Here is a 13,064-nt window from a genome sequence, read left to right as displayed (position 1 = left end):
GCCAGACGTTTCTCAGGGACCCGGCCTCACGGGCCGGCGCAGCGGTCCTGCCTGGCTGCCCTCCGCCGTGGCTGTGGCACGGGCAACCCCCGAGGCCTGTCCCCGAGTTCTCTTGGCGCTTGGGAGGGTACAGACCCCCGCCTAGCAGCCGCCCCCGGGCAGGGGGCGAGCTTCTTTTGACAGATTTTTTTTGTAAAAAAAATTCCCAGCAAAGCATTTTCTGTTAGGAAGCGCAGTTCCAGGTGTTAGCGCTGCTGCAGGCCCGGGCAGGTGCGCGCAGGCCGTGGCACGCACCTTCCAGCGGCCCCCGCAGCGCGGGGCTGGGGCTACAGCGAGGAAGCAGATGGGTAAATTTTAACAAACGCTGGCCCTGCCCTGGAACAAAACAATCTCAGATAACAGTGTATCAGAGCCTTTTAGAAAGGGAAAGCGAGGCGGTGTTATGCAAGAAACTGAAACAGAACTCTGTCCTTTTGCTGTCACTCCTCTGTATTTAGACCTCAGGACAACATTTGCGTAAAATGCTGAGGCAATGGGACCGACTGACGCGCTGACAAGACTGGTACAGCCTGGACATTTGTGGAACATGACATGCGCTTAAGGCCTCTAACACTAAGCAGCATTGTTTGTCTTCACAGCAGAAATACACCAGTTCTGTTACAGAGATACTGGAGGAAAGCACAAAACCAGCTAAAATACAGTGTATGCACCTCATTAGTACAGTATTAAGTGCAGCCGATACGAAAGTAAAACGCACAAGAAAACAGACTGGTCTGCCTGTCCCATCTCTCAACAACCATCCAACAAAATGAAAGCCATCTGCCTGGCCACCTGAATAAAACTAAATTACGGATTACATCATTTATAAGCTGCATTGATTTCTAGCAGGGTAAACATTAAAAAGAGGCATTTTAGGCCTTGCTATGGCTTACTACTGTGGATTCACCAGCGACAGTGGGAAACCTGAATGGAAATGTTTATTACACATACTGAATTGAATGAAGTAAATCACAGTTATTTTGTCATTGTTAGAGTGGAGTACCATGGTGAGGCATCTACTTTTCATTAAGGAAGATGCTTCCTTCTCATTTTCAGCAGAAGGGGTCACTATAAAATGCACCATGAATTCCATCTGTGGTGTGTCCCAGCCGTTTACTCAGCTCGCATCTAAAACTCCTCCCCCACCCAGCTGCCAGTAACCCAGCCTACCTTGGGATTTGAAAATGAAGCTCTGTGTTTTCTCATTTGTGCGTCACTGATAATAATAAAACTTAGCTTCTGGAATTTAGCAATTCTTTGAGTGACCTCCAAGCTAGGAGTTAATCCAAAGCAGTCTCCTATAGGTAGCTGGTGCTGACTCCTGTGCGCTGAGGAGATAAGGAGCGGTACAGCATGTTTTGGTCAGCAGAGTAAGCAGTTTGTCAGTCAGGACACACATTGACCAGCGCATCGAGACACTGCCAGCTTCACCTAAACCACATACACTTTAAAGTTGAATTAGCGCACCACATATATACAAAGAGAGAGAGATGGTGGTATAGGTGCTGCACTATAAAAACAGCTGCCTTTCCAGCCCTGCTTTTCCCAAGAGGTGCTGAGAGTCTCCACCTCTCACCAAAGCAGATAGCAGAGCATGCTCAGCCCCCATGAGCCTGGGAGAAGGATGGCTTTTGCTACCTTCGGAGGTTTAACGTGCATGAGCTCCCTCCTTGGATCGGTGTGCACAGCTCCAATCAAGAGTTGAGCACTTGGCAAATATCAGGCAGCGCAGCCTGAAGGCTCCATGGGTTTCAGCAGGCTGAAACCTGCTGTCAGGTATATGGTTTATTTTCCACGCAACAGTAAAAACTGCATGCTGCACTACAGCAGTGAGGCAGTCGTTTGTATGGCAGTATTTTAAACAGCTTTTTTCAGAGGTGCTGAAGAGAGGCGCGAATCCTTTCTTTGGAGATGGCTAGGAGGATATCATTCTGTCTCCTCAGTAAGGCTGTTTCATGATGCGTGCGTCCAAATTACAAGCCCTCAGGAGCGAAACTGTTAATTAGCACATTTTACAGAATCTCAGGATGATCTGAAACATTTTCCTCTGCACAATAACGCCATGTTATTGTTCTAACATAAGCTGAAAAAGGCAGTATATGATTCCCAAAGCACAGGGTAACTTTGGGCGTTGCTTATGATTTCATGGTTTGTTCCGCAGCTGTTTTGCAGTTTGCCCGTAAGCAGCTAATGGCTAAATTCACATTTCAGTGTAATTCCGTGATGCTGCAGCATAGCCCGTAACTCAGCTATGACTTCAGCTGATCCCCCACGGGCATCTCCACCTACGTATAAATGTTATGTGTATATATATATATATATATATATATATATATATATATATATAATACTTGCAGCCATGAACATTACATACATAAAATGGAACCCCTTTAAATACAGTCTCAACATGCCAAAAATAGATTCTTTCATCAAGTTTCTGCCCTGCAATATCCATCTTTTGTTTACAATGTACATATATATTTATATTTATATATATAGGAACATGAAAATACCATATATAAATATTTACTTTAAATCCTTTTATCTAAGTACATACGACAGCATCAGTGGAGCAGTTGCTAGGTACCAGAAGGTCCATGCATTCCAGATGCGGTTTCTTGGGGTTTTTTTAAGCTGTGGAGAGGAATTACTCAGTACATTGAAGCAGGACGGCGTGGGCTATTTATACCATCTGCAGACCACTCACCCCCTGCCCATCTGTATCTGTGCACAGCATGTGCATTCCTTCTTACGGTATGTACTGTATTTAGTTTTACAGAGCAAATATTTTTGTAGCACAAGGGCAATATCTTACAGAGTAGAATGAAACCAACAGACAAAAGTAAACTCAACTCAACTCTGCGGTGCCAAAAGAAAAAAAAAATCTAATTGTCCCATAGTGCTTATTATTGCTCTGCAAAGTTAGCAACCTAAGTCCCAGGCTTGTGAAAATCAAGCTTTAGATTGGTACCTTTTTGTCAGTGTTTTCACTGTCAGTACCAATGTTTAAGAGTCTTGGGTTCAGCTACTGTATAGCCCTCCTCTCAAAAACACTACAAAAATAAATCTTGGGCACAATCTCAAAAGAGGCTTCTCTGTCTCATACAGTCCAACAGCCCACTTACCCAGAGAGGCTGCTGATCACAGTACATGGCTGCCGGATTGAGGTTTTACAGACCACCTATTTCCCCAACACACCCCTACCCTGAGAATTTTGTAAAAAAATTCTCTGTTCCCGTGGTCTTGCCCTGAACTGAAATAGATTTCACAAACAGAAATGCGCCAGTCTATAGCAACTGGTCGTTAGCTGTTTTCTGCTTTTGGTTAATAAAGTGCTCTTGTTTTGATGAGTTACTAGTTACCAGGGAACTCAAAGGAGAAGGTACACTTTCTCTTCCTCCTCCCGCTAACTTCCCCACGAGTTAAACATGAGATTCATCTAGATCAACATCAGTCTCCCCAAGCTCCACGTGCGTGAAGCTGAAGTGAGTGGCCAGCAAGGGGTTCTCCATCCCATTGTCCTCAGTGATGTGAAGGACGGTGTCCCCATGCTGCAGCAAGCTGGTGGTCTCGAGGCCAGCGTAGTCCTCGGTGTCAGAGAGCTGTGTGGGCGTGGTGCTTTGTGTCGCTGTTGGCCGGGACTCCAAGCCCTCCTCTTTTTCCTTCTCCTTCTCAGCAGAAGGTGCCTCACTCTGCAATTGAGGAGAGCCAGTGCTCAGGCTCAGAGAAGTGGGAGGGAGAGGGGGAAAAAAGCATGGGAATGTCTATAAAATATTTTCTCATTTGGAAGTACTTTTCACCATAAGGAGCCGAGCACTTGCCAATTATAAATCCCTAAAATTTTTCCCTAACACTGATATATTTTTGCTGGTGAATCAGATTTGTAGCAATGACCAGAAAGGTTATCTGATTCAGTCATTAACATTTTCTCATTTCATTTTTTTGTGTGCTCTCAAGATGCGTGTCTTTCATTTGTTCATGGCCAAGGACATAACCCCCAAAAGACACTAGATATCTGGGCTTATAAAAGGGATCTCAATGTCACTGTCGTGCTGAAGGGATGACAGTGATTGTCCCTGCACTCTCCCCAGTGGTGTCCAATACAGAAGAATATTGGACAAGCAATTTCTTTTGAAATGTGATGCTTTTGCTAAAACAGTCCTGAGGTTTTGAAAGAGTCCTTCCTTAAGGACACATTTCTCAGAGAGCAAGCTGTAAAAACCTGTTGATGAAAACTTGTGGGGGTAAGCAGGTCCAGAAGGACTGCTGCATGTGACGGGAAGATAGAAAGGGAAGATGCAGGAAATACATTTGCAAATGAAGAATCGTTGCACAGATCTAGAAGGGAGTGGCTTACAAAAGTCAGCAAACTCAGCCTAAAGAACAGACAGACACAAGAGTTTGCTGTCTTCACTCACCCACCAGCTTTTGTTACAGTGCTGTAATGCATCAGGCATTTCCTTCTAAATTTGCCCTGCAACTTTGCTGAAGCAGCGACAGAGACCCATCACCAACCAACCATCAGCCACCTTACCTGGACAGTGGCCTGGCTGTGGAGATCAGCCACGATGACAGCAGGTGAAGAAGTCAGCACAGGTTTACTTGGTGGGTCCTGCTTGCCAGTCGCCTGGGGGCTGCTGCGGCCGCAGCCCTGCTGTGGGGCTGCCCGACCTGACGGCTCCCCTGGGGAGGCTGCTGCTGCCTCAGGCTGCGCTTCTGTGAAAGTCACTGACCGCTTCTGCTCCGCTGAAGGGTACAAAGCCCAGAAAATTATTAAAATGCTACAATTTGGGAAGGAAAACACAACAAGAAAAGAAGAGAGAGAGTCCCTGGAGTTTTCACAACTAAGGCAGGATCCATAATTCATACCACCTTTATAAGGTGTCTAATTGGCGTCTAAGCTAAAAGCCCTAGGCTTCCTCTAAGGCCACAGCAAGAGTCAGGGATCTCCTGAAGACTGATCGCCCTACCTATCTTTGTCACAGCTTGGTAGGATAAATGCCACCCAGAACATCTTTCCATCCCAGAAGAAGATACTGAATTGCATTCCCATGGGAGTTAGGCATCTCTGCCCTCAGCTAAAAAAGGAAAACTGAGATGCAAATATATAAGGGAATTGCCCAAAGTTTTGCTGGAAATCTGAGAAAACAAAGAGGGCAACTGATTGCCCCCCATTGCTGCAAACCGAGTCAACTATCCAGGAATAACAGAACAGCACAGGGTGAAGACAGCTAGACTAAAACTTAACAGCAAAACTGATACCCCTGCTCCTGCTCTTAATTATTTTGGATCAACTTTTATGTTTCAGACATCTCCAGCAGCACTGTTGACCCAGCACAGTCCTGGCTGAGTGGTTAGAAACCCAGACAGTTTGCAAGCAACCTTTGCTCTTCCAGGTATTTCCTCCAAAGTTAACTGCTTGCTTCAGAGGTACAGAATACAGCCACAGACTCTGCTTGACAATGCTGACTCCTGGAAGCATAAGACATAGACTAGAACAGTCCTATATTCCATTCCATACATAGCCCTTAAAGCTCTGCACTGCTGAGCTTACAAATGATGGGAAATTTTCTTCTGTCTACTACTCTCAATACCAGCAATTTGCTTCAAATTTTACTTGAAAATTTGCACATCTGGAAGTTTTGGACAAGGTGTCCTGAATAGAGGACACCTGTCCCCTAAATTCTCCACACCCTGAGGAGACATGATAATTCACTGTCAGTGTCCAGTTTCACCTTGAAAGCCTTTGGAGAAACCCTCAAAGTGTTTTGAGGGGGTGATTTTTGATAGGATATCCACTTACTAGGAAAAAAGAATAAAACTGCCGGGACTTCACCTTAATATAAGCTACTAACAAGATACTAACTATTCCTTTAAGCTAAAACAACATAGTGGTTTGCACTTTCAAATGTGAAGTGCTGGTTCTGGAAATGCAGCACTGCCCTACCGCCAGGTTTTGGTTTTGGCTGGATGCTCCGCCGCGTGGTTGAAAGTCGAGCTCCATGACGGCTACGAGGTTCGGTTTGAGTTTTCTGACGTGACAGCAGCGGTCGTCGAAGCTAAATGTTGGAACAAAGAGTTAGGCTGATGTATGTTCACATATTGCACAACTTCTCCTCAGTAAGGAGGACAGATTGTCATTGTCTATTCCTCTAGATGCCCATTCACTCTACTTTAGCAGATACATGTTCTAAGGTTTCCATGGCTCGGACATCTCTTTCACATGATCTTCTGGGCTTTGTGCCTTTTCACTTTCAATACTGAATGTAATGCAATACAGACTGTGTGACCATCATTTAATTAAAAAAAACAAAACCCAAAAAACAAACAAAAAAAAAAACCCAAAAACCCAGAAGCAGCCTGCAGAGGAAAAGATTGGGAAATTCAAAACAAAGTGCACCTCCTCTCTTAGGGATTTGTCAGGCCTCACAGCTACGACTTGTGCTACAGTTCCTGCTAACTCAACAGACTGCACTAGTATATCACAAATTAGATAAAGGGGGCCTCACATTCACATTCAAAACAGACACAGATGAGAAAAAACAAACCAGCTCAAACAGAAGGAGAGGAGGCTTGTTCACCCCCCGTGCTCTCACCTGCCGTAGGCCCCTCTTCCGCCCCAGGGGCTGCTGCAGAAGAAGGTTCTGCTGTCCTGGCTCGCTCTGCACACTTGCCACCCTGTTAGATGTTGACAGCATTAGGCCAAGCACAGAAGCACCCTGTATAACTAGTAGGTGTCCTGGCAATTGCGACTAAAATAAATAAATAAATAAATAAATAAACCAACCAACCAACCACTAATGGCACAGTCACTTCAAAGAGCAAAACTGTCTTTGAAGGATGGAGGGGATGTGTCTATTGGGTTGTGGCTTCCAGGGCTTAGGAAGGGGTGGGAGGTGGAGTCATGGCATTCAGGACTTTGCCACGCATAGGTAGCATCCAAATATAAATAACTGCAGATTTCAGTTTTCAGTCATTGATTGATGCATCCCACTGAGCAACACTCACTTCTCTGCATCCTTTGCCACATCAATAAAGGCAAGAATATCAGCTTAGGCAAGAATATCAGCTTCCTATCTCAAAAGCCTTCTTGTTTGCCTTTCCTTTTTCAAGGACAATGTTGTAAAAGCTATTTTTTTTCCCCTTCCAAATAGACTCCACAGCCTCATCACAATTTTGTCATCCGGTTTTAATTTAAATTTAAGTCAACAAACAAAAAACAAACACAAAGTGACAAAGGATCCATTCACATAATGGATGCATGAGTTATGTGAACAAGGCCCCACACTCAACACTTGCAGCCTTAAGTCTTTTTGTGGCTAACAAACAAAAGAGACAAGTAAATATGAAATTTTTTTTATATATATATAAGAACACAGATTTTTAGTTTTTAATAACTTGGCACAAAATATCTGAAAATCTGCAGTAAAAGAATCTGTAGCAATAAAACATGCTCGGCTATGTACCATCTCATTCTACCATTCAACTGACCATTTAATCTATTTAATATAAAAATACCACCCTCCCCTTATTTTTATCCAAGCACTGTATTCCTCCAAACAGTTAAAAATTGGTCATTTAGCAGACAGCAGTCACAAAACAACATTTTAGCTGAATGAACTATGTCTGAGAGACATATGGTTACAATAGCAACTAACATGTTAAGATGGACTTCTTTTAAATCAGGCAGCTGCTTATTTGGGACAGACTGGAATCCACTGAGCCACAGGTCCTATTTAAGCAACTTCCAGCTATATCTGGTATGCATTGTTGAAGATTCAGTATTACAATCTGTTTTGCCTTTGGCCTGCATTAATCTAAAGGAAAACAACATTCTTTTCTCTAGATGTTTTCTTTGGATCTCCCTGGAGGAGCTCGGTACCACCAACAGAGTGAAGGTTTATTGCCTGATGTTACAGGAGTGGAGGAAGAAGACAAGCCTAAGGACATGGTCAGACAAGACATGGAGGATGTCTGTGGAGAGGCTTAAAAAGTTCTGTCTCCTGAACAGCTCATTCTTCGCTTTGGCAGAAGTTACTGCCCTTAGAAGGCTTGGTGGAACAGAACATGAGAACTTCTTGGTCTGCTTCGGGTCAGAGTCTGGTTACCTGACCCAAAAGACCCATTCTTTCCTCCCTTATCAGTTTAAATTAAAGCCAGACTTTGCACTAAACCATATGCTTGTGTTTCTTCCAGCTCCACTGGGAAGAAAATGGGAAACTTCAAGGAAAGAAACATCTTAAGACCCTGAAGCTCTTTCTCTTCCGATTGTCTGACCACAGCCTAATAATCCTAGGCATGCCCTTGGCAATCTCACCACAGCTGCAGTGGTTTGGAATAAAAAGGAAGAGCTTCTGCAAGCTCAAAGCCTGAACAAACAAGATATATTTGAGTCCTTTTGTCCCTCAGACAGCTCTTCCAGATGAGAGCACTAGTTTCTGGAACATATTTTCCAGCTTTTACGTAGGGTATTGACATGATTTACATACAAAGCATCCTAAACATCATGCAAACACCCGCCTATGAATAAGCAGAGTCCTCAAAGTAACTTCATGTTAGCAGGACTGTGTTCTTGACCCAGACAGTGACTGCAGCACATATGACTGGTAGGTCCAGAAGCAACATTTCATTCCTTATTAAAGCAAAGAGACTGCACTTAAATATTTTAGTCTTTAGATTTGTGATCCAAACTACCTGAAATTGCATCTTGTAGAATTTTCTTCATCTTCTGTTTCTAGGATTACATAAAAACTATTCCTCTAAATTTAAGAAGTTTTTAGAGTAGTTACCAGTATGAGAATTAAGTAGGAATTAGCTGGAGAAGGTCTTGGAAAAAAATAATTTTCTATTGGACTAGCTTTTGAGAATAATATTACAATTTCTGATGAAGAAACAGTAACTCTTAGTTCTATGAGTGAGGAAATATAAATGTGCATAGCAGAAAGACTACAGTTATATTCAATACAAAACACTATTTATAGTGGTGAAATAAACTTATTTCACATGCATCATGAAAACACTTTGAAAAAGTCATTAGGTAAAGGGAGTACATGGACTGCATGAGAGCACAGAGGCTATACATGAGGAAAAGAATTATTCCCATGGAGTAGTCTGTGCACTGAAGACAAACAATAGGTGAGCAAAAGGCTGGACTTTGTGTCTTCCTTCTGGAGTCTGGGATTTTCAGCCTGGCTTATATCATAACTGAAATGAGTTTAGTGAGCTGGTGGCTGTTTATTTCCAGTAGTGAATCATTACAGAAATTGGTATAATTTGGGATGATTTTATGAGCTGAAATTGGAGGTATCTATTGCAGACAAATGATAGAGTCAAGAGCAGCCAAGTTTTGCAGAGCTGCCTGTGCACAGCACAGTCCTGTTGTGGCTGTCTTTTTGCCTTCTGTCCCCACATTTTGAAGAAGGGAAGGAAAGAGAGAATCATAAAGACCACAAAAATTTCAGATGAGTGACTGAATTTTCAGATACAAACTTCCACTTCATAAGGGTTTGTGAGGGTTTCTTTTCACATCCAAGAACAGCACTACTGATCTTGTTTGCATGAAAATTAGTGTGGCAGGCAGACTGTTGGCTCTGTGTAGCCCTCCCTCCTTTTCTGTCTCTCCTTGTTTACCAGACCTGACCAGGGGTATACTGTTTTTCTGGCAGCCCATGGGACCCAGTCGAGGAACACTGAATCAAATGCCATTTCATCTGGCAGTACATTTCCCTCCTGTAGCAATGTGATCAAGTAAGAAGGGTTCTTCTGCAGTACATAAGCCAGATTTATTTGGGAATAACAAACCAGAAGTTTTTCCTGCCCAACACAAAGATGCTCTGTCACTCTCTGAGTATCTCTGTCAGGGGTTTTATCTTCACAATAATGTTACTCCCGTTAACATAGTTAGGGCAGAGACAGGTAAGCAAAAGATCAAACCAAGCCAACTTCATGAAAGCATGTTGCCAGTGCTACAAGAAATGACAGCCAGTGCAGTCACACAGTGGGGGCTAAAAGAAACTGCGTGAGGGTGGCAATTACAGTAAGTGATGCTCATGAATTGCAAGAAACCATGCAGCCAAGAAAAGAAAAAAAGAAAGAACAAAGAAGACAACAAAATAGAGACAAAGGAAGCAAGGAGTTTAAATGTCTATTAAAAAGCTGTACAGGCTTGCCACGCCATTATGGTAGAACATACACACTTTGTGTCCCAAGACTTCTGAATGAGAGTGTTAGTGGACTAAAGGCCAGTGGAGAATGGGTTAAAATGTAGACAAACTCCAGCTCTTGTATTTCCAGACACATCCTAGCCCAGTTAGCGTTAGATCTGCTACGCTTGCCCTGGCAATGTGAATTCACTCTGACTTTCCCTATTAGGCACCATTAAGCTAAGATAGGCATAATGACAAACATTAAAGGGAAGTGTGTTTGTGCAACAGATTTCCATTACAATGGCTTACCATTCTTCTTCCCTTCTGATTTGGGAAAATATCCTCTCCTCTCAGATTATAACCACAACAAATCATAATGCTGGACACATATGTTCCTCAGCCCTGTACTCCATGCTATCTGTTTACTTCTGAGCACTTAGATGCTATCCCCTTCCTGTCTTCCCTGCTTGGCTGACTAATTGCTATAGAACAAAGGGAAACAGAATGTGTTTGTCACTATTTATTTAATTTATTTAAAACTCCTACCTTCCATAAGGGTCTAGTCTCCGTAAGATTTATTTCTTTATGTCAGTTTATGACTAAACATCAGCTTTTGACTTCAAAAAGCAATCCTAAACAGTTGTTATCATTGTGCTCCAACTGAAATCAAAGTTATGTAAGAAGAACTCAAGTTTGCTTTATTCAAAACTAATGTTCCTGAATATAAAACCACATTAATTCTGTCATATGATCCCCACAGCACAGTAAATGCCTACATCTGCTTTTTTACTTCTGTCCTTCAGAGGAGGAATCCAATTTACACATTTAACAATGTGGTTGAAACATCTTTTCTTCCTCACAGAACTCTAACACAGCCTTTTTATAAAAATTTGCAGTATTTCTCTGTCTTCATTCTTTCTAAGGCTTTGCAGCCCTGATGCCCTTCCTTGAAAGGAATAATAAACCTTGTCAGAACTGACTCCCAAGTACATCTGTTAACCTTTTTTTGCCTAAGGAAACCTCTGTACTATAGAGCAGGATGGAGGATAGTGCCCTGGTTCCTAGCAGAAGTTGGTAGGAACTCACTGCATAGCTCATTATGTTTCAGGGTTCAAAATAATTTATTGCATTTGAACTCATCTGTTGACTTAGCTGTCTCAAATTCCTCAGCCTCACCACCATTATTAGGAGTGACTCCCCCCCATTTTGCAAGATCAAAACATTTCAAATTCAACACTGATGTAACCTGGTAGCAGGTCATTATGGCTTTGACTCAGATATGGACCTTCTCCTTTGTCATCCTCCTCAACTGTAGTGAGTTGTTATCTCTGCTTAAGGGACGGCACTAAACTTCTTCCATTGAATGAATTCTGTTCTCTTTAGGCCCCAAAACATGCTCAGATGACCATGCAATCCATTTTGCTGTATCACAACACCAAATAACAGTATTCCCATTTTTGCCAACAAGCCGATGTCTTTTCCTAACACCACTCCTACGGTAGCACCAATTAGAGACTGATCTGCCAAAGCAGGATTCACGCACACAAGGGACACCATGAATCATGGGATGATCTCAGTGACACCACCAGTGATGAACTCTCCATTTGTCAGTCGAGAAGAATGAACAAACAAGCAAAGCAGCCTGTCCCCACCCCAAAAAGCCACTATCTGACACCTAAAACCAAGCTAACAAAATAGAAATCATTCACACAAACACCTCTCAATATATCCACATCTTCAGCTGGTGTGGCAAAGTAATGAAACAGTGTGTTACCCTCTGAGTTACCAATGTAAGGGGCCATGTTCTTCTGGAAGGAAGCAGAGATGCTTTTGGGACTAACGACAGCTCTCCAACCTCACGAGGATGAGTTGAGAGGTGCGAGCACAGCAGCAGAACAGTGAGGATGATTAAGACAACTGAGCTGGCCGTTAAAGGTGCAGCCCTCCCTTCTAAACTCACTCCTGACCCATTTGACGGGCACAGCCATAACAGTGTTTGCACATAAACTCCCCTGTCCACGGGTAATGGGGAACAGCTAGACCTGCACTGCAGCACTGACAGGGCAATTTTAAATGCATATTAATGGTGTTCACCTGCAAGCTTTCTAAGGTGTCATTTGAGTATTGGAAACACTTTGTGAAAATAACAAGAATTACTGTAAAGCATCCACAGAGAACTATATTCCACGGGACTTATCATAATTAGTTTTATTAGTGAATGTTAAAGAACACAGCTTGATATTGTTATTTTTAGTGGAGACACCATTGTGAGATGAATGGAAAAACAGATGTCTCTGTTTTATATAAGCCTCCAGACTAATGCTTATAACAGGCTACAGCTAATGCCTTGTGGATAATCTTTCTCATGCCTTTCAAGCAATTGCTAAACAAGGGGAAAACCCTGGGGCTAGCCAGCCAGACCGCTATTTCACTTGCTACAGTTTTTTCTTTCCCCTTCCCCTTAGCCTCCTCAAAGTCATTGGCAATCAAAGCTGAAAACTGAAGGTGGGTTGCTACACCTTTGACTTGCAGGCCTGAATATCAATGAGCCACAAGAGACATAGATGGAGAGAGCGACAAAAGGTGAGGGGAAGAGACAGAGGAGATTGGAAACGGCTCATTTCCCAGCACACACACTGACAGACAGGTAGTGTTAACACTGTACCTAGAGAGGCTGCCCTCAGTGGCCAGGCTCGGGGAGTCATCGAGGACATTAGGTTCACTGCAGGAGGGGCAGGGAGATTAAGAATTTAGGGAAAGAAAATGCAAAAAGCATGCGATTGTCTCTGTTTTCAAGGGGGAAAATATCAAAGGAATAAAAAGGTAAAAAAAGGACAGTAACATTTATTGGTCTCGCACGCTCAACAGCACATATATGAC

At 42.9% G+C, this 13,064-nt stretch overlaps 1 protein-coding gene across 5 annotated transcripts in view; it reads right to left on the bottom strand.

The window, feature by feature from the left end:
* Positions 1-2,380: 2,380 nt before the first annotated feature.
* UNC80 (unc-80 homolog, NALCN channel complex subunit) overlaps positions 2,381-13,064 on the bottom strand; it is a 133,126-nt gene continuing 122,442 nt past the window's right edge. For 2 of the 5 annotated variants that reach the window (XM_026853080.1, XM_026853079.1), the window contains 5 exons: positions 12,850-12,906; positions 6,636-6,717; positions 5,987-6,098; positions 4,574-4,785; positions 3,462-3,731 (listed from right to left, as the gene is read on the bottom strand). In XM_026853080.1, the coding sequence (XP_026708881.1) occupies positions 3,462-3,731; positions 4,574-4,785; positions 5,987-6,098; positions 6,636-6,717; positions 12,850-12,906 (733 nt within the window). Of the gene's footprint in view, positions 3,738-4,573; positions 4,786-5,986; positions 6,099-6,635; positions 6,718-12,849; positions 12,907-13,064 lie in introns of all 5 variants that reach the window. The other 3 variants (XM_026853077.1, XM_026853078.1, XM_026853081.1) reach the window with 3 other exon arrangements.

Source organism: Athene cunicularia (genome assembly GCF_003259725.1).
Source record: "Athene cunicularia isolate RWA chromosome 7 unlocalized genomic scaffold, athCun1 chr7_part1, whole genome shotgun sequence".
NCBI lineage: Eukaryota > Metazoa > Chordata > Aves > Strigiformes > Strigidae > Athene > Athene cunicularia.
Note: the sequence above shows the minus strand (reverse complement) of the source record. Positions and strands in the feature narration are given on the sequence as shown.